The sequence below is a fragment of the Micropterus dolomieu genome, linkage group LG23, assembly GCF_021292245.1.
Source record: "Micropterus dolomieu isolate WLL.071019.BEF.003 ecotype Adirondacks linkage group LG23, ASM2129224v1, whole genome shotgun sequence".
NCBI classification, from domain to species: Eukaryota; Metazoa; Chordata; class Actinopteri; order Centrarchiformes; family Centrarchidae; genus Micropterus; species Micropterus dolomieu.
Genome location: NC_060172.1, coordinates 31,687,078 through 31,708,078, shown reverse-complemented (window position 1 = coordinate 31,708,078; position 21,001 = coordinate 31,687,078). Strand labels below are relative to the sequence as shown.

At 41.3% G+C, this 21,001-nt stretch overlaps 1 protein-coding gene across 2 annotated transcripts in view; it reads right to left on the bottom strand.

Annotated features, from left to right (window-relative positions):
* Positions 1-1,473: 1,473 nt before the first annotated feature.
* Positions 1,474-21,001, bottom strand: part of usp25 (ubiquitin specific peptidase 25) — a 33,572-nt gene continuing 14,044 nt past the window's right edge. The window contains exons 9-25 of one of the 2 annotated variants that reach the window (XM_046039724.1): positions 20,409-20,560; positions 17,911-18,038; positions 17,718-17,813; positions 17,385-17,549; positions 15,497-15,735; positions 15,269-15,339; positions 14,934-15,162; positions 13,745-14,008; positions 12,812-12,951; positions 11,542-11,715; positions 10,684-10,779; positions 8,439-8,617; positions 7,675-7,753; positions 7,380-7,459; positions 6,933-7,056; positions 4,552-4,744; positions 1,474-2,354 (exon numbers count right to left, since the gene is read on the bottom strand). In XM_046039724.1, the coding sequence (XP_045895680.1) occupies positions 2,182-2,354; positions 4,552-4,744; positions 6,933-7,056; positions 7,380-7,459; positions 7,675-7,753; positions 8,439-8,617; positions 10,684-10,779; positions 11,542-11,715; positions 12,812-12,951; positions 13,745-14,008; positions 14,934-15,162; positions 15,269-15,339; positions 15,497-15,735; positions 17,385-17,549; positions 17,718-17,813; positions 17,911-18,038; positions 20,409-20,560 (2,582 nt within the window). In that variant the 3' untranslated portion in view covers positions 1,474-2,181. The remainder of the gene's footprint in view (positions 2,355-4,551; positions 4,745-6,932; positions 7,057-7,379; positions 7,460-7,674; positions 7,754-8,438; positions 8,618-10,683; positions 10,780-11,541; positions 11,716-12,811; positions 12,952-13,744; positions 14,009-14,933; positions 15,163-15,268; positions 15,340-15,496; positions 15,736-17,384; positions 17,550-17,717; positions 17,814-17,910; positions 18,039-20,408; positions 20,561-21,001) is intronic. The other variant, XM_046039723.1, reaches the window with a different exon arrangement.

Sequence of the window (21,001 nt, the reverse complement as noted above, 5' to 3'; positions counted from 1 at the left end):
GTGTATTAGCATCAAAATCTACTTAAAGTAATGGGATCAAAATAATTATGCATGCATTAATGTGTTCATCACTTTAATGTTGAAGCTGGAAAAGGTGGAGCTCATTTCAATGACTTCCATCTTTCTGGTTAGCTTGTGAATATTAATATGAAGGATTAAATCAAACAACCCAGCATGTGCCAGGGTTGAGAGTCTAAGTGTTTCAAGAACTGTTTGCTCTACTTGTTTTTTTAATGCTGAACAGCTTGTGTGCAGCAACATGGGTTCACCACTCAAAAGAACCTCCAGCCAATGACATGACATGCTTGTGGCTGTAAATGTGGCTGAGTGATTAAAAAAAAAAAAGAAAATACGGCCATAAAAAGCAGACACAGTTGTAGCAGACAAGCTGTCAACTGACGGCCGACACTGGCACACAGAGGCGTGAAGGAATGCACAAGCAGTTGTAACTTGTCGATTGAAGTGCATCCCGGAGAGTCAGGCAGCTTGTCAGCGTACTGTAAGCCAAAGTTATCGTAAGTGTCCAGAAGTTTGGGTTCATATTTTGTGATCCTGACAGCTGTTCTTCCAAACCCCAGTAAATAACTGCCTTCAGTCAATACAGACAAACCATACTGTACATGTGTCACAAGGTCTGAGGTCCCATTTTCAAGGGGGAGAGAGACAGACACCTGGTTTAACAGAGGTCACTCCATGTCTTTAAAAAGTGCATTTATACACATCTAAATATGTCGATACACTTTGAAGACGAGTGAAACGTCAGCTCCTCTAAAATCTACTCTTGTCATGACAACATAAAGGTGATGTGTGAATGTTACCATGTATGTGCAACATACTGAAGAAAACAGGATCAGGATCAAATAGTTCCAGAGTGATCACTCTTCATGGTTCGGGATTATAGCTTACAGTTAAATTCTAAATAAAGCCCAGCATATTCACAACCATTTTAAAAAGATGGCTTTGATTTTATGGTCTGCACAATGCTGGTAGCAATGTTTAGAAAAATACTTTCTGCCTTCATTACACAGGTTGTTTGAAGTGATCAGTGTTACCGGAAATTGGTATTACTTCAGGAAATGAGTCCAAAATTGCATCATTAAAAACCCCATTTCAAAGCAGCTAAAACTGAGTTTCCTATTTTTGTATATTTATTATTTTGGCCACATGCTGTATGCTTTGGAGTTTGTATCTCCATGATAATGAAAGTCTTATTCTAATAAGCTGCATAATAGCAGCTGAATTAGCACAGCAGGATGAAATACGGGTTTGTGTTTCCTGACCAGATCTCAGGTTTGACTCAGTCCATTCATGTCAGTGTGACTTTGAGCAGAACCTCTACTTACCCTGACGACTGTCGGTCGCTCTGTCCAGCAGCTTAATGTCTCAAATGAAAGGGCATGTTTCACTGATATGCAATGTCAATACTAATGTCAGTAATAAGATACTGTTGTGCAAGAAAAAAGAAAATCAACATCAGGCAAAACATTTGTTTATTTGGCCTAAAAGGGCCATAAATAAAATTTTATTCTCTCGATTTATTAACAAGCCACAGGAAGTCCATGGCTGTCTACCACAGCACTTAAAACATCTCATTCTGGCACAGTCCACAAAGACATGAGGCCCATTTGAGATACTCTGAGCCGCGGATAAATCTGAAGGCTCTCTTCCTTACTTCCTTAGAAAAATAAAACAAAACATGGTAATACTGTACCAAACTGGAGGCTGAGCAGCAGGGTGATCCTTTTCACGCAGAGAGGGATGCTTTAGGAAGGGTTAGGAGTGTGGTCGGGGAAGCTTGAATCAAACAGCAACAACAACAATAATAATCTATGAAAAACCCTCAAACTCTTTTTTTTTTTTTTTTGCAATGCTGAAGCAGAATGTGCTTGGCTCTCAACCACTGCATGATTGCCACTGTTTTTCCATCAACTTCTCCTCTCTCATTTCTTTATTCCCTCCCAACAGTCCATCCTCTCCTCCTCCTTCCTCCGTTGTGTTTTGCTTAAAATAAAATTGAAATAGTATTTATAATGATAAAACCTATAGCAGCAAAAGAGTAACAGAGGAATAACAGCTAGAAGCGAGTGACCCCTGGATTTATAAAGGAAGGCATGGGTTAAGAGAGGTCCATGGATTTCTGCCCTGTGATCAGGGAGAGGTGTCTGGCCGTCCCTTCCGAGCTCATCTTCCCTCGGTGGGCACCCTGCAGATGGCGGCCATGATGCGGCTGAATCGCTCACACAGCTCCAGGGTGGAGTAGGAGGGCAGCTTGGGAGGGTCGTGGAAGCTTTTGATCTCCGTCGAGCAGTCCAGTAACTTGGGGAGGAAGTCGGTCAGCTTTTCCTGGAGGTTGGCTGCCAGCAGGAGGACGACAGACAGAAAGATAATAAGTGATTAACTTGCATCACAATGTAGTGAAAAATCAGATTCTTAAGACAGAAATCACAGGGTAAATATTTTCAATGTGATATCACAAGTAGCTTAAAAGCATGTTCCACATCAGACACAGATTGTAGAGCTCCAGTGGACAGAGGTCTGGGTGATAATACTCAGCTTTCCCTGAACAAAGGCCAGGAACTCTGAGAACAGGCTCTGTGAGGAGTGGACTGATACTGGAACATACTGATAAAATACTGAATCCTCTCCAAACCTATTTTTCTACCAGGAGATTATTTTCAGGAGCATCCTCTGAACATTTCTAAATCTGACAGACATTCTGAAAAACTGTTTGCTGTATGCGCTCTAACTTCATTGTCTGTTAATCTGCAGATGATTTCTCTCATGAATCAATTCATTGTTTTGTTTATAACATCTAAGAAAACATTGTTTGGGGGGGGGGGGCATCTTGTTTTGTCTGCCCAAAGATATTCAGTTTACTAGGATATAACAGAGAATAACTGAAAATACTCAAAATGTTGGACCATTTTGATGAAATGCCACTCAAATGATAAATCCATTATCAGCCGATTGCAAATATTTTTGTTGTCAATTGACTAATTGATTTTCGTTTCAGCTCTCCCTGTATGCCATTGAATCTATTTAGGCCATTTCTGAAGAAAACTGGTATACGCTGATGTGATGATATACTGACAGTGAGTCAAAGGGCCAACCAAATTTAGAGTCAAATGCATGTTGGCAATACTACTGTAACTGTGTGTTGACATACAAGGCGACGAGAGCATTTCGCGTGGCTTGTTTACATACAAAGTCAAATTCGTTACGAACAGTGCGGATAACGCGCTTGTTGTGACAGTTTGCTGGTTCGCGCGAGTTCAAATTTTTCAGTTTAAGCGTGAAATTCGCATGAAGCTATGTTGCGAAAGCCTATCAGGGGTGACATTGTCCGGACGACTTCAGACCATTGTTTGAAGAGGACCACGGAGAGCGGAGGAGTGAAATGCTGTTAAACTGCAGGGAAGTATAGAAGAGCAAGCCGGGAGCAGCGCTGCAGCTTTTAGACAAATAAACACCCGCAGTCGGTCTGGATTCTGCTCTGACAACAGTTAACTGCTTTTACTAAATTAGCTTTTTACTTTAGTGTTCGGAATTACAACGTTGATTTATCTTCACTCGAGCTTCTCTGCAGCTAGCTTCCGTGCACATCCAGTTCCACTGTTGTTGTTAGTGTCGGTTAGCATCCACAGTTCTGCTGGACTACGACTTTATATTTATATAAAAACCGAACAAAACTGGACATTACTTGGAGAAAAGAAAGCGAGTAAGTTGAGCTACCTGGTGAGTTCAGAAAATATGTGTCTGTTTCTTTATTCCAGCTATTGTTGTACTTTACCGTGAACAAGTTAGCATAGCCCCGATAGATCCGAACTCCATTCAGAAAACAAACATTTTAGAAGTTGTTGTCCTGCTGTCTTGCTGGCAGACTGGACAAATGTTTAACAAATCTGCATCATAATGTAGTTTTGTCTGCATCAGTTTGATCCGTTACAATTAAATCACAGCAAAATGTTTACCGAGTTCATACAGCTGTAGTAATCGCAGGTTGTATTTATTCGCGTTATCGTGTTGTGTGTGTGAATACTTGGCAGTTGTCCAGTGATAAAACCCCTGCGAGGAAAGCGCCGAAGGATAAAATTTGCGTTGTATGTGAACACACAGTAAGTCCCACTATTTAGCATTTCTAAGCAGCATAAAACATTTAATAAATAGCTTATAATAGAGCTGCAACTGATAATTATTTTCATCAAACTGATTAATCTGCTGATTATTTTCTGGATTGACTGATTAATTGTTTTGTCTACAAAATGTCAGATAATTAAAAAAATTATAATTTCCAAGAGCCCAAGGGGATCTGTCCAAATTGGTTGTTTTATTCAAAACCATAGACATTCAGTGTACTCTTATATATAAAAATCATCAAATTCTCACAAATTGCTGCACAACCCACGAAGCCTTTCTAATGTGTGAACTGAGCAGTGGCCTGATTATGACGATCTTTGGCAGGGGTACAGGGAATGTACTAGTAACCTAAGACTTCAACTCTCCAGAAATATCTAATAGGCCGTGTCTGTTCCTCCTCTCCCGGGGACTCACATTCCATCTCTTGGCCCAGGTAGGAGCACCAGCGGTTCCTCATGTCCTCCACCGCCAGCATGTCCCTCTCAGTGTCGTGGATCAGGAGCAGAGGGATGCAGGGCACCACCAGCTCGTTCATGATGCCTAGGCCCGTGGTCACCTCCGGCTCTTCTCCTGACTCAAACATGGCAGCCGCTTGCTCGTTTAATTTCTATTGGGGGGGTGGACACACTGATGAATCTTTAATACATAACATTATATGTGTTGCTAAAACAATTCTCTAATACATTCATTCCTTGTACATCTGATATAGCCCTGAGCAGCACCCCAGACAAAACTGAAACAACTGAGCCCATACTGACCTAGTTAATATAAAAAGTTATTATTAATAGATTTTCTAACTCCAACTACTGTTCTTCGTCTTACTTCAATTTGGGAGAATGTCATAGTAACTTTTGGATCTACAGTTCCCAAATTTAGGGGTTTTGGTGGATGCAAGCAAGAAGTAAAATGTTGCCACAGAGTCATTAGTTAGCTGTGGGCTTGGAACTGATTTAGTCAATACTGGCACCATTGAAAGTATGCCCAATTAGCTATCAGCAGCTCCTGTTTGCAATGTAGCAATGAATGTACAGACAACTATCACTGGATCACTGTGATATTGAGGGACACTGAAAACTTAATGATTCTCAGGCAAGTTCTGCAGTTTAAAGGGGCGTCTTTTTTCAGAGATTTCTAAGCTGACGGTTATTCATGGAGGTAATATCCTCAGAACGTGTAAGTGTAGAGTTCTGACTCTAAGGAGGAGTACGTATTTTGGTTTTTGAAGTACCTTAGCCTGCCTCCAATGAGCTGTAACACAGCCGCCGCCGCTGCTCCGACTGCTGATGTGTTTATTAATGGGCCAAATCAGCAGCCAAACAACAATAACTAACCTTCAGTTGTTTTTGGAACTCTGGCATGCACCTGTCTCTCTCACCTCTCACAGTCTCTTTGCCTCACATCTGGTGATCCACATTCCCCCGTCAACTCTCCTGCTCCCCCCCTGGGGAGGCCCCTCACAGTTTGAAAAACTCTGCTGTTGACTCAAGCATTGGGATGAAAGGCCAAGTTGTCCTCATGGCTTTTAGACAGCAGAATGTCTTGGCCAAGAAGAGGAAGATTACTAATTCTTAATTCTGGGAAATAACTGTCAAATAACATGCATTGCTGACTCTGCTTTGCTTTTTTTTTATTTTTATATATTTGTGTTATCTAATGTTGTTGTTTTTCCTCCAAACAAATGTTCTTGAGTGTCTACATTTTTACTGTGTCATCCATTTCAGCGTTCGTTATGTTCTTTTCAGGGAGGTTTTCCATTTCTTCCAATAGATAAGTGCTGCAAAGTAATCCCACATACATCTTTATTTTCACAGAATATTCTAGAGCCAGTGGAACTGAAGTGGGTCCAGCCTTGCTAGCATTCATGTGGATACAAGCTTTTCTTCCTGTTCTTGGCCAAAACCACCTTGCTGTCACAGAAACTCACTGACCTCATCTCTGAGGAAACGACCCGTTTTTTTGCAAGCCAGTTTGGAATAGGGGGACTGCAAGGCTGGATTTGCAAAACATCCAACTACATTTACTGTGTCAATGTTAGCAGTGTTTTCAATTAAAACAAGAGCTGAAGGTAAACAGCTGAGCGGACGCAGCCAGAGGTTCTGGCCAGAGATCTAAGATGACCGATCAGGCTGTGCAGAGCTGAGGTTTGAGGTTAGCTGAGGACATGCTTGTGTCTCATGGTAATGTGTTTACACTCGCTGGCCCTCCTGCTTCCTATTCCCACTCCAATGATTACATTATGAGCACAATGCTGGTGTAAGGTTACTGAGTGCAGCAGCGAGAGGGCTGCTAAAGACCAGTACGAAGCTGATCAGACCAAAATACCCTCAGTCCTAACCAATAATACCAGAGCGCAGCCTGGAACTTGGTGGGGGTGAAATGAAAAGGGGCTCACATCACAACTCTGAAAGGATTTTCATCTGTCAGTATCAGATGAAAAACCTTCAGCAGAATCTTTTGTGGGCTGCAAGCGAGCCAAAGCAATATCTCAGCAAAAGCAATTTGATTATAGTACCACAGCTCGGTATTGAAGGGGAAATGTCTGGCCATGTTAGTTTTGCTGAGTCACTTTAGCAGACAAAGTTTGATACAGAGGAAAGTGAGTGACAAAGAAGGGATGGTCCGATCACAACAAAAGACCTCCTGCGTTCCAAACCTGACCCTGTACAGAGCTATAGCCCTCTTTGTAATCACTGTTAAATGTGACATACAAGTAATAAAAATTTCCACTCATTTCAACAGAGAACTGGACAGGTTGTCAGAAATGAATCCCTGTGTTACTGCATGCACTGCCTCACCAGCAAACACTCTCGACGGTAATGGCCAAGCAGCTCCTCGTCGTGCCCTCTGTACAGCCCTTTTGACAAAAGCTCCTTGTTGTACTGGTACGAGTAAATCAGATACATCAGAGCCTCCACATAACTGGGGAGAAAGAGATATCCAGATGTTCAGATAAAATAGCATCAAAGCTGGCCTCAAAGCTTAGAGGAACCCATTTCAAAGGTGAAATAAACTTGATGAACCCACAGCACAACTATAAAGCTGGGAGCTACACAGATTGTAAGTTGCTGCCCTCTGCAGGGGACGTTTCCACATTTACTGGCTGCTGCAGATGGGAATTTAACAAAAAATAATGTGCTACATTAAACTCGTATGAGTTAAAGCTCTTACAAGATAGTTGCAGACTGAGTTAAATGTTTCCACTATTAGATATTGGGAGGAGCCCTGGAAAGGTGTCACCATACTTGGTCTTCTGAAAGAGCTCCAAGCCCGTCATCATTAAGATGGTTGTCTCGCGGAAATTCCTGTAGGCTTGATGCCACATCTGATTAAGATAAACAGAAGTTAAAACAGAATTTCACTGAAATTCAAATCCAATATTAAAATTAGCATTGACAAGCAAATACTAGCATTTGTAATGATTAACTATGTTACAGCAAAGGCTATAAAGACAATCTATGATGCTGCATTACAGGCTGTATAGAAGGACTGAAATCTGCTATTTAAGATAAATAAAACCCAGAAAACACCACTGCTGACCTCATATTCATCCATGTTGACCTCCTCAGGCTTAATTAGGTCCAGTTTGGCACGTGCAACGTTCATAATGCTCTTACATCTGTGGGGGAGGTGGGGGGACAGGAAGGGGAACCTGCGTTAGCGATGAGTCACAGCGAGGTACTCCAGGAGATGAAACAGTCCACTCTGCCCCTAGGCCTTAACGTGGCCTAATGAATCACTCTTTAGTGCTGAGAGGAGAAGTGAAACACTCCTCCGGAGGCTCCTATTGAGGCCACATGCACACATAAATCTAATTATCTTGCTCAAAATAGAGGAGAGAGGAAAAATCAATTTTTCACTCATGAATATGGATTGAGGCCAACAAGCGTAGTCAAAAAGTTTTAAGAGATAGTAATGGGCGTTACGTACCCTAATGACATGTGCGTCACAATGTTAATGGGGAGGGAATCTTCATATTTGCAGCAGTATTAAAAAAGCCATTATTACACATGCGTCTCCTAAGATTTGTGTTTGAATCAAAGACTTAGGAAATTTGCAGCATAAAAGCATTGTCCAGATGAGACACTGTCGGTCTGTGCTGACAGTAAACCTGCATGTCCTGTATGCCCGAGTCAAGGTCTCTGCTACCCTCTGCTGGTCATTTTGAGAAGGTGGGTTTATGTAAATTATAGAATGTAATCCTTTAAGGGACTACATTTAAAACAACCATAAAAAAAAGAGAGAACAGAAGGTACTTTATTGTACACCAGATTTTTGTTGTGGCAGTGAATAGTCTAACCTACCTCTCATCGAATGCCAGGTTCCTGTCAGCAAACTGTGTGAGCAGAGTCCTCTCCAAGATCTTCTTGGGTGCCTGGTTTTGGATGAAGTAGACGATGATGTGCTGTAGTCGGTAGTCATTCTCAGGAGGAGTGTCCTCTTGGGCAAATCTCAGGAGACGAGCATACTCCAGCTTTATGGCCTGATCAGAGACAAAAAGAAGTGACCAGTCATGGTTAAACGCTCTGACTAAGGTTGAGGTTGTATGGACATGGATACTGTTCCTTATTCAATTGTTCAGATTATGAACTTCTAGACAGATAACTTCGAGCTGGCTCACAAAGTCACAACGCACTTGCAATTTTAGGCTCATACTTCTTCAAAACATACACATGGTTACATTTAAATATTTTCTGTAAAATGCTCGGCTTTATGTTGAATAGTATTCATTTTCTTGCTTTGCATGTTTTTCATGTGCACAATGTCTTTGCCATTAGTAAAGTTTGATGCTATTCCAATGTTTTGGGGTTGGTTCTCAGCTGCCCGTCTGCTAGTTAAATTGCCCCTCAAGCCGTCTTTTGAAAATGGTTAACCGTTGAAAACTTTCATTAGAAATTTAGAAAATAATTAAAAAAGTTATTAAATGTAATACATTACATTACTTTTATAAAGTAATGGAAATAGTAGTGTAACTATTTCCATTACCTTTTAAATGGAGGAACTTGTTATTGGTAACCTATTCCTATATTCCATTTCTAAAGTAACCTTCCCAACACTCTCTTCATACAATATCAATATCACATCAAATACTTTAGCTGGGGACACACATACGCTCGCTCTCTTTAACTCTCTTTCCTACTCTCTCTGAAGTGGAAAACTTATGCACTTAAACAGGATTATTATGGAGGTAATCTATATATGAAAATCTTTCCCAATACATTCTTGGATACTGTGAGATCCTTATTTGCATCTCGACTTTTCCCCTTAGAAATTCATCTCTATTTTGCTTCACTATTCATTGGCCCTATTGAGAAGCGACACAGAAACTTTTTAGCTCAGCTTACATTTTTGACTGCTTTATTTCTTGAGAGAGAGGCTCAAGTGCTCAGTTTAAAGGGATGGGCTACAAGCATTGGATAACTTAATTCCCAGAAGGTTTTAAACAAGATGATTTTGGCAACAATATAAGTGCTGACAGGATTTGGCTCATTTCAATAATCTAATGTTCTGCCCAGAAAGTTCAGCGGTTCAGAGCTGAGCACCAGTGCAGCACAAGTCTGAATAGGGGAGAGCGGGGTGATTTGAGCCTGCGGGGAAGTTGAGCCAGCCCTTGTTTCTCGGCAGCCACAGACAAAATTGGTCATGTGACCACACATTTTCTGAAGAGTCATCTATTTTACACAACCTGTGATGGAGAGAGGCCCATGGAATATGTGATAAGCACATTTAAGATCAAAAAACTGTTTTTTGCCGTTCAAAGTCATTTTTACATTTTATGTTCAAGGAGTCCTGATTCTTGTGTCTGAACAATTACAGGTTACAGGTTTGAGAAAATGTGTTAGTGCTTTAGGAAGTTACAATATGAGGCTATACTGTTACCCTTAAACTGCTGGATGACACAATTTGGTTAAAATGGCAGGGATGGGATAATTTGAGCGAGCTATTTTACTGTAATTTTACATTGCATTCTTATGCATCACCGAAATGATGTGACATTATGCATTTTAGACCAGATACCATCATGACAGACACGCTTCAACTCCTATTGTGGGAATGGACAGAGTAGTGGGAGAGGTACAAAAATTCATCAGGTGGCACAGGACATGATAGTGTTTGAGTTTGCACAATGAAATGACATTGATGTCCCCAATGACCATGTGGCTCAACTTATTCTCTTCCTTGGCTCAACTTAACCCTCATATGGGGCAAATTGAGACAAGAGTCCTTTTTTTTTTTGGAAATCCATATTTTGATAACAGTTTATTTTAGAATCAAATTGATCGTTCTCAGGGATGCACCACATCCTAAAATGTCCTCACTTTAAAGACACCTGGCTCAACTCACCCCCACTCTTCCCTACAGATAATATGTGAGGTTTGAGTTACTCTGTTGAGTTACATTGTCACTGCAATAGTTACTGCACTGTGTTTCTATCTTTCTAGCTGCACTGTAAGAAAGTACAAGAAGAAGACCAAGAAATGGATACACATGAAAGAGCAGGTGGAATGAGTGTGAAATGAGGAAAGGTAAAGGAGAGATGGTGTGTACCTTAAAAAAGGCTGCCTCAGGCCCATTCTTTTCATATACGCTGCTGGATTTGCCAATGGCCATAATTATACCCTGCATGTTGGGGGTCATCATTGCCTGCCCAGGAAGCAGGAACCATGTTAAACAAAATAGGTCCTTGTGACAAACCGAGCAAGGTCAACCGCTATGTTATGTGCTCTGAGGCGCTACAGTAAAGCATACCACAGTAGGGGCATGCCAGACATCACTCAGCAGTCCATGCATTGGTTAGAGTGACACAACGTTGAGGGACACAGCCAGTCAGTTCAACGGCACAATGCGCAATCCTCACAAGGATAATGTGTGACAACCAAGGCAGCCATATGACAGCTGTGTGTGGGACAGATAGCTAACAGAGCAGGAGACAGGCTGAACTGCTGACAGCAGCAGACAATTCTACACTCAGAACATACTGACCCACAACTACAGATGAGATCAAGCCAACCGAAAGAAAGGGGAACTATGATTCCATCATCACTGCATGAAATCAATGCAAACTAACATAAACATCCTTGCATTTGGTTTTATTTATACAGGCGAACACTAAGCTTTCTGCAAAAGGTCAATCTGCCTTTGTGCCAAGATGCAGACTGGCTCAAGAAGAGACTTTTCACACAAGAGTAATGCAGGAAGGCCAATAAAGGGGTCAGTCTTATTGTGCAGCATTTTCAGACTCAAACCAATCCTGTAATCCGTTAACATAAAGTGTCAGATTTTCTCAGGTGTGAAAAAGCTTATGCAGAGCCATGTGAAGGAGCGATGGTGCTCTCAGTCCATACATCAAACAGGCACAGACTTCTAAGCACAAAAAGAGAGAGCATTTGTCTGGGCGAAAGCTACCTCGTCATCATACCCCCCCTCTTCTGACTCAATAACAAAGGTCCCCACGTTAGGAATGGCCACCTCTACTGTGTGCTGGCCAAGGGACTCATCCTCGATGACGAGGTCAGGAGGAGGGGTGGACGGGGTGCTCACCTGGATCTCAGGCTGAGGGGAGGTGGGAGGGGGAAGAGACTGCAGAGAGAATGGGACAGATGAAACAGGAAGGACAGGGCACTGATGGAAAGGCAAGGAACATTAAATGTAGAGGAATGAAATACAGTGAAAACTCCAGCTACGCTTGTAGTATACACAACAACTGTATTGTCAGACCAACATGTTTCCGCTTGTGGCTTTCATCAAGGTCATCCAAAAATAGTACTTATCAAAACAATTCTTTTCAGAACACTACAACATGTAATGTGGGTTTCCCAAAAGACTGATACACTCTCAGTGACTTTTTAAAACTGGACTTGACAGATCAAATAACTTTCAGTCCTTGTTTGGACAGACTGGGCACAATTATTAGACATGGTGTTGGAATCTTGATTAAAGGATAGGTTCCCATTTATTCAAGCATGTCTTAAAACAACACTCTCATGCCCATATGTAATGAAACTTTTTTTGTAGTTGTAATAAACTCAAAGGAGAGGGAAAAGGCAAAATACATAATACCACCTCTTGAAATGCTTCTCTGGTTCATTTACACTTGTGCTGTCATGAGGTCAACCACTATCCGACTGCAATCAGATCACCCAAAACACATTTTATTGTCAGGTGTGTAAAGGGGGCATAAGTGGGGAACGAGCCATAGTTCTCCTTCTGTGCAAAAATGTGTTCTAAACTTCAGCTGAGGCTTACAAGAGGCTTCAGCAGCAGTTAGTCAAATAAGTATCTTATAAAGATTTTGTATTTTAGTAAGAAATCCTGTCTTTGTGTTACTATCCCTCACAGCAGCTCAGCATATTTCACATATTGAATATAGCAGCTTTAAAAAGCCTTTCTACTGACACTTAAATGTTCCATTTCATGAGCCTAATATGACACATTTAATAAATAAAATAGGATCCTGAGCAAACAATTACTTCTAATAGTATTCTCAGAGTTGACTTACTCAAGGGGAAAAGATAACTATGGATGACATGAAAGACCAAATAAAAAGGCAGGTGGATACACTTCAGTTTGTTGATTAATCGTCAGAAACCAACATGTAAGCCAGGAGGCACATGCTGGGTGACGATGACTTGGTGCTGAATGTGGCGTACTGTGTGTATTTTCATGTTTTACATACCGCATTTAACAATGCTTCGGGGCTTCTCTCCTCCTGTTCCGCAGCAGCCCTGGAGATGGCCCTCTCTGTGTCCTCCTGCAGATGCTTGGAGTCATTTGTGGGTGATGGCTGCTCCATGTACTCTGGGTCCTGCTGGGGTACTGAAGGAAGGCAACGACATCATCAGAGAAATGTAAAAATGCATTTTTTTTATGTTTCTACAACACAAATGCCAAAACTGCTGTCCATCGTAAAACGAAACTTATGTCGCCTCAGCAACAGCACGACAGCAGCTGAATAAAAAGCAGCCGGTGTTCAGCCAGCAGACCACAGACAAGGTAACAGTAACGGCAACTTTAGCATTTAACTGAAATGATTGTTGAGTTAAAGCCAAAGTAAGCTGCAGTCCTCAGCTGAAAATGTACACGTGCGTTTGTTGTTCTCCTTTTTAGGCCGTGAGTTGGAACCTCACAGTCACGAGTTAACTGGGTTTCGGCCGCCACTGCCCCCAAGCTAGAGTACTTCTTAAACGACGCATTGATGAATCGTTGAAATAATCTATCGAAGCTTCGAATACTAAAATCATCGCAGCCCTACAACCTAGTAACAAATACCTTTCAGTGCCTAATTTTAGCCAATCAACATACTGTGTGTTCACCATAATCCAGTAGAAATACATCAATACAATACAGTGCTGTGGGCTGAATGATGAACCTCACAGCTTACTTTTATACAGCCAGCAATTTCTAGTGATATATTGTGAATATTGTACACATTATTATACACAATAACATGTCAAAGGGAGTTAGAGTTGTAAGGCTGCATGCCAATATTTCAAGGTCATCTCCTCATTTCATCTCTGGGGAACAAGAGTTTTTCTGTATTTATCTTCCTACAAAGTATTGATTCTCAATTAAGTATTCTACTCTGTATTCTGAGTGCCAGGACCCTGACCTGTGTTGTCTGGAGGGCTGGACTCAGTACTCATGGGCTGAGGGGAAGAGGAAGAAGTAGGGGTGCTGGATGCTGCCGAGGAAGCAGCGGCGGCTGCTGTGGCCAAGGCCAGCTTCTCCTGTTGGGCCTTGTGGGCTTGCAGGATGTCCCACTCTTCAATCTCCTTGTCAAACAGCTCATTGTCCTCCTTCACATACTGCTTCAGGTCCGGAGGCAGTTTGTCCATGCCACTGAGAATCTGTCCCGTTTCTTTATCAAACTCCTCTACACAGACAAAAGACAGAAACAATAAATGTAATCTGGTCTGCTAAAAATCTCTTCTAAAACATGTGTTCTTTTAAGAGTAAGTAATAATATTATAATCTTATATTATAACTTTTGTCATCACTCCCTCAACATAAATTGAAGAAGACTCAAACCCAGCCCGGGGTTCTTGTCACGGTTTGTCAACAGCAGGCCTGAGCTGGCTGAAACACTACAAACAGTTTTCTCCAAACAGGAGAAATGGCAATACAAACCCAGTGGAACCAACTCACTACTTTGATTTAACAGAGCCAAAAGATAATAGAACATTGGACATAACTGCTATTTTATTCTACTGTTAAATTAATTAGAAGCAACAGTAATGCAGTGTGGTTACTAGGGGTTTAACGCACAGCTAGTATCTGTTTATGTCACAGAAATAATATCTGTATTCATATCTGCATTTGGATTTATACCAGAAGCGGGCAGGGTTTACAAAGCAAGTAGTTAGAAATGGTCTAGACTGAAAATACAAAATAATTCTAAAACAAAGCATATTAATGATTTGGATGCTGTTCATGTCTCTTCAGAGGGTGTTATCTGTTCATATCTGATTATTGTATTGGGATTTGTTCTCAGCGCTGGTGGTTACGTCCATATGAGATTCTGCGCTAACCAGCAAGAGACTGAAACAAAAGTGATGTAGTAAGAGTCAGAAATCCGGCAATAAAAGGTTAACCAAGAAATGCTTTTCATATGATGATAGTAAACATTTCCCCCATGGATGAATCAGTCCTTCACCCGACAAATAAATAGCAGACGTTCTCTTTTGGCCTGTAACTGTAGCTTCAATAAGTGTTTTTGAGAGTGAATACACAATTAACACAACTGTGCATCAAAGATACATTTGAACCCTACTAGTGGTTCAACTTTGGTCCATGCGTACCTTCTATGAGAAAGGGCTTCTTGTCGTTAATATACATGAGACAGTAGGCACTGGCATTGCGGTAGCCTCCAAACGAGTCCCTGACCAGCTCCTCCCAGGACGACTTGGTGACAGAGATGTCGTTGTACTTCATCCAGCAACGCTGATGTGGGTCATAGATGTAAGCCCAGTAGTGGCCCGCATTGGCCTGGCCTTCATGGACCAGCACCGCATGAAGCCGGTATGGAACCTGGAACAACACAAAGGAGAAACAAAAGGCTGATTAATAAACGGAGCAGTTGATGTATGTCTTTTTGTATAGCAAATATAACGGATTACAGAAAAGTGCTGCTCACCTGCATCATAGATTTGTCAGAGTACATTAGATCAATGGTTCTGTGGATTCTGGTTATACTGCCCTGCAGATCTGGTGGGAAGAACACCATATAGATGTGTCAGTAAGTGCCAATTTAATGTTTCCTTTTGCAATATTACAGTAAAAGCAATGGACAGGTTAATGACCCTGAAGGATCCACAACAGAGACAAGCATAAAGGGCTGTAAATGGGAGGCAGGTAGACCTACCACGGGTGTCATTTTCCACTTCACTCCTCCAGCGATGCAAGCAGCCCTCGAGCACACTCAGCTCTTCTTCAGTGATGTGGCGCGGGGCAGGGTGCATGGGGAGGTCGGGAGGTAGCCGGGACTGCGTGAAGGGCTTATGAATGGGTACTCTCTGCTGCTGGGCTGCAGCCAGAGCTGTAGTGGGACCTGAGGCCGGGCCTGAGCTCTCTAGGGGAGGCAAGGAGTCCTGCTCGGCTGTGCTGGAAGGTGAGAGACACAGTTTATAGAATGAAACTGTCCAATATTCCAATACCAGCCTTTCTGCAGTTACAAAAAATACAACAACAATGAAAATAGAAATCCTATTAAGGCTAGGTGGGTCAAAGCAGATACCACCTCAAGAAATGTTGACATTGCCAGCGAGGTCAGCTAAGGGCAGTGTGGCCACAGCATGGGCTCTGATAAAGGCAGCACACAGTGCATTGTAGTTTATACAGTATGTATTACACAGGATGGGTCTGCCCTCAGGTTAAGATATGGTAAAAATGGAATTGAAATTGAATTGTGCAAATCGTTTTTCCACTGCTTGTTGCAGAATCATTATTTTAACAATGAAATAGATAAAGAAGACTAAGATACCATTAGCCATGCTAGCAGCTGTGGTATGTAGCGCTTTGAGCTACTTGTTACCATCTTCACAATGACAATGCTGTGTAATATCTTTATCATCATCATTTACCATGTCACCAAATTAACATTTGCTAAACGTAGCACTAAAAACAAAGTTTTAGCTGAGGCTGATGGGAATTGCATTACTTTTGCAGGTATTTTGGTCATTAACTGAAGTGATGGACAGATGAAAACAAAGAGCACAATTACAGATCACAGTTTTCTCAAACAACATTCCTTCAATGTCTTCATCTGAATTATTTTGGGGTTTAAATTGGCTAACACTACAATGTATCAAATAACAATGTGAAAACAATGTTACACTGTTAAATCGGTCACTTGCATTGATGGGCCTACAAATAATTAGCAGCTGTCCTCAGCTTTACAGAGAGTTTCAGCTCATTGTTTAGCTGTCTGGCCCGTAAATACTGTTATAGTGTAGTTTTCAGCCACACAGGCCAGCTGTTTTCAGGGAGGAAAAAAAAACAAAAAAAAAAAAACTCTAAATCCCCATGGTACACTACTTGCTCAGCACCAAACAGCAGATAGACACATACTGGAGCATTTAACAGCTAAAGAGCTGGACTAATGTTCGCCAGTTAGCCAAAACATTTTCTCCAAATGAATGCTAATTTTAATCCGCACTAATTTTATTAACTGTCTGCTAATTAATTTTCCATCTCAATTTAAAAAGTGATGATATGTTAATGCTGTGTTCACAACATGTTTCAGCTGCCTCCAAGTGGCCAAAGAACATCACACAATCATGGCTTGCCAATTTATTAACATGTGTTATGCATGAAAATGCTCTCACTGCGACAGCTGACTCAGGGTCTTTATGCAGGTTGCTGTTCAGGTGAACATTCTCCATTATAACAACTGACAGTGTAACAGTGTAAGTATGTTCTTATAATCTTTGTAAACCGTGTTGTCAAAATGACCAGGCAAAGTGAACAGGCAGCATTCACCAATTCAACAAGCAATTTATGAGAAATTTGTGCAGTTGAGAAGGTTGGCAGAATTTGTAAACACTTGTATGAGCTACCATCATGAGTAAGAGGGGTTTCAGATACAAAAATGTTACTGCAGTAACTCCCTTTGATACTTTTATTTTTATTTGGCCCTGTTTGCACTCCCTTTATTTATCTCTCTCATCTTCTCATGCCTCCTGAAACTGGATGGAAAAGAGGAAAAGCAATGACAACAATTAAACAGCAGGCTGTCTGTTATAAAAAATTGCCTTAGTGGGGGTGGCTGTTGTCCTGTTGTGCCACCGGGGGGCGCTGATGAGTCAATGTCTTCCACTGGGGACGTGCACACTGGCTTACTTGAGGCAAACTCCATGGCGTACTGGAGGACATCTGCCAGAGGAAACCTCTTGGGGCCTGAGCCATAACTCAGATACCTGGGAGAGAACAGAGAGAAAGAGTGAGTGTCGAAGAGATGCAGGGAAGCAAAGGGAGAGAGAAGTAAGAGTAGAGGGGACGGTCAGATTGAAATATTATTCTCCATGGCTGTCTAGAGAGCTTTGTTGACCTTGGCTAAATAAACAGGTATTGTGGACAAGTTTTACCTCTCCAGTCGCTGTTGAAGTAGTGTCAGATGCTCTTTCAGCCTCCTGATCTCCTCCCTTTTGATCCTGGTTATTTCCCTGTTCCTGTCCATGTACCTAACAAAACAATGACCACAGCAACAGATTCAGTCCTAAAGAGACTTGGTATTAATGGTTACTTGCTTGACGAATACCGTGGTAATATTTCTATTACCTGTCCATGTACAGCATAGAGGGGAACTCAAGCTTGTTGTGGATCTTCTCAGGTCGTCCCAGTGCTTGGTTAAATTCAAATCTTGACAGTTCAAAGGTCAACACAGGAGGGAGTTCTGTGAACCAGTGCTGTAAGACAATTGGATGTTGATCTTGAGATAAATTCCCATATCATGTTAGAATACAGATATTGACAAAAAAAAACATTTCCCCTTTACAGTTTCTTCAACATTCACCTGTCACAGATCTCTATAACAATATTTATTTTTCAATATCCCCATCTGGGACAAAATATTTTATTGCTGCTGATTTGACCTGCATCCCAACATGGTAATGCATAACAATGGTGAAAATCAAACCTTCCATTACACGAGTCATTGTCATAACATTAAAAAGACCATTTGCGGTTTAAAAGCCCATTCTGAAATCTCTTTGTTTAGATGAAAGATTTCCTTTTTTGATGGACATTTTGCCTTAAATGGCGGTATCAACTGAGACACAAACAGGACATGGGGGCATCCATTTACTTTATCATTTATTTCTTCATTTGGAATAAAATCTTTCTCCCCACCTCTCTTGCACTACATTGACATTACATTTCTTTTTAGGGGCACTGGAGGAAAATTAAGGGGCAATAACATTTTTAAGAAAACATTAATTCTCTTTTTAACACGATCAACATACAGCATGCATAAAACACAGGGGCAAACTGACTGAGATAACTTTAGAATTTTTAAATATAAGATGTGCTTCGACAGAGATGTATTGTGCTTCCTGAATGCATACCTTTTAACGACAGAGTGGTTGGGGTTTTAGCATTTTATTCGGTCTGAATCCAGAATCTAAGTTGCTTATTTAATCTGAAGCCTTTCAAGGCTTTCGAGCGCTTCAAAGTTAACGTGAGTCAGCACTTCCTTTTCCTCTCTTGTAGCCATGCAGGTTACACTGGTAAATCTAGAAGAATTAGACTTTGGGTATTGTTTCCAATAAATTAACAACAGTGGTATTGTGGAGAATCTAACCAATCTAATGATATTCAGCATGTCCATACTGACATATTGATCATACATTTAAACATTAATATTTATATTAACCATCTAAGCAGCTCAGAAGCAGCTAAAGCAGGCGATCGCGCGGGGTTTAAGAGGTTTTATACATCCAAAGAACTTCTATAAAAACCAGACCAGGCGTTTAATTAAGGCAGGCGTTTATTAGTCAAAATGTGTGCCAGTAAAGGAGGTAGGCGGCTATTTGGGACTCAGCCATTAACTGAAGTTTTACGGTAAATTTAAAAAAAATAATCAAGTTTAAAATCAATAGTAGGGATACAGTGAATGTTCGGCCACTAAAATTAATTGGCAGAAAAAAGCAAAATAAAGCACTTTGTTGTTCGACCAGTCAAAAGACCGAATAAATTTTACTGAACAATTACGTTGACATTTCGGCAGTGTGGAAGCACTTTAAAAAGTGTCCAAGAAAGACGCAAAAATCGCCATTTGCAGACGCTGTTCTGCTGAACTGTCTCCTAGCACATCCACTCCATCTGTGGCTGACTTCTTTAGAAAAAAACACTTTGAGTGTTTCTGTCACTCGTTTGTAAGAAGGCGATTAAGCTAGCTGCACCTAAATTTGGAGTGCAAACGTATTCAAGCCTTTATGGTAAATCCACTAAAACGGCCCAGAGTGAGCCGACAGGCAGGTTAGCGACTCCTGTATATATAAAAAGGAGTATACAAATGTGACAATGTCTGGTTTTCAAAGTAAGGTGTCTATAAAGTATGGAAATAGGATTAATTGGATAGGCAGATTTTGCCTGCGTACACTCTAATTTCCTTTACTTCACCTGAATTCATTTTCTTCTCTGCAGTCTCTCTGCTTTATTGTCCGCTCCGTGTTTATGTGGGGTGAAGGAGTTCAGCTCTGTATATTCATCTCAAATGAAAGAAGCCCATTGTGATGTCATCCTCCAACTCATTTTGTGATTTCACCCTTACCACCTCTGCTAACCATTTTTGTGTATTCCTACATGATATGAATGAAGCCTCACTCCTGCTCCGTCTCTAATGCTACGTCTCTCCCTCGTGCTGAGGTCTGGTGCTTTTCCAGAGGGCTGGATGCCATACTCATCTGTGTACTGGTCTGGTAATTAGCTGCTCCCAGCTGCTGTGGGACGGCAAAGGCAGGGCTACTGCTAACCAGGTCAAACCCAGAATAGCACAGGTGTCACATAAGGTCAACCCTTTGGAGAGGATCCACCCAAATGATTTAACCTGATTGTCTTAAGTGCAACTGATAGGTGACTGATAATTGTTTTGTGAACGGGTTAAGTCTTTGACTTGGTGTTGGGCCACTATAAAATACGGCTTGCCACAGTGCAACTAACAAACCATTTCTATGGAGCACAATCTATATCTTTATATTACTTCATGTTGATGCATAAACATCTGAGGATGAAAACAAGCGCTTTTCATTTTATTTTGTTTAACATCTCAAACTTACCTCTTGTCCAGACCTGGCAGAGTTCTCTGCTGAGTGCAGGGACTCGATCTCACCCTCGATCATTGCTGCCTCAAGACATTCGTGGAGATCCTTGAAGCCATTCACCTGCAGGGGGTACTGCCCAAACATCTCAGTGTTTTCAAATTTTTTACCTGTAGAATTACACACGCACAATACATAATTAATAATTCAGACGTACAACCCGATACGAGCGTTGGGCGCAGAGTGTTTACATACAAAGTCAATGCAAAGACGTGGAGAGACGCGATATCCCCCAGGTGGCGCGTTAGAAGAGTACGCGATCATGCGATAAGTTGAAAATTAAGAGTAAAAAGTTAAATTTGAGTGACTGCTGTTTCACCATAGACTGTCACTTCCCACTGTTATTATTGTAGCCGACAGAGCTCTGCGAGACTACTTCATCTTTCAAAAAAAACTGACAAAACAGAAGAAAAGTGAGGAAGTTGAGCTACCTGGTAAGTTAAGAAAATATGTGTCTGTTACTTGATTCCAGCTATTGTTATACTTTACTATGAAAGAAGTTAGCGTAGCATAGCTCTGAAAGATTCGAAGTTCAAGCAAAATGTTTACTT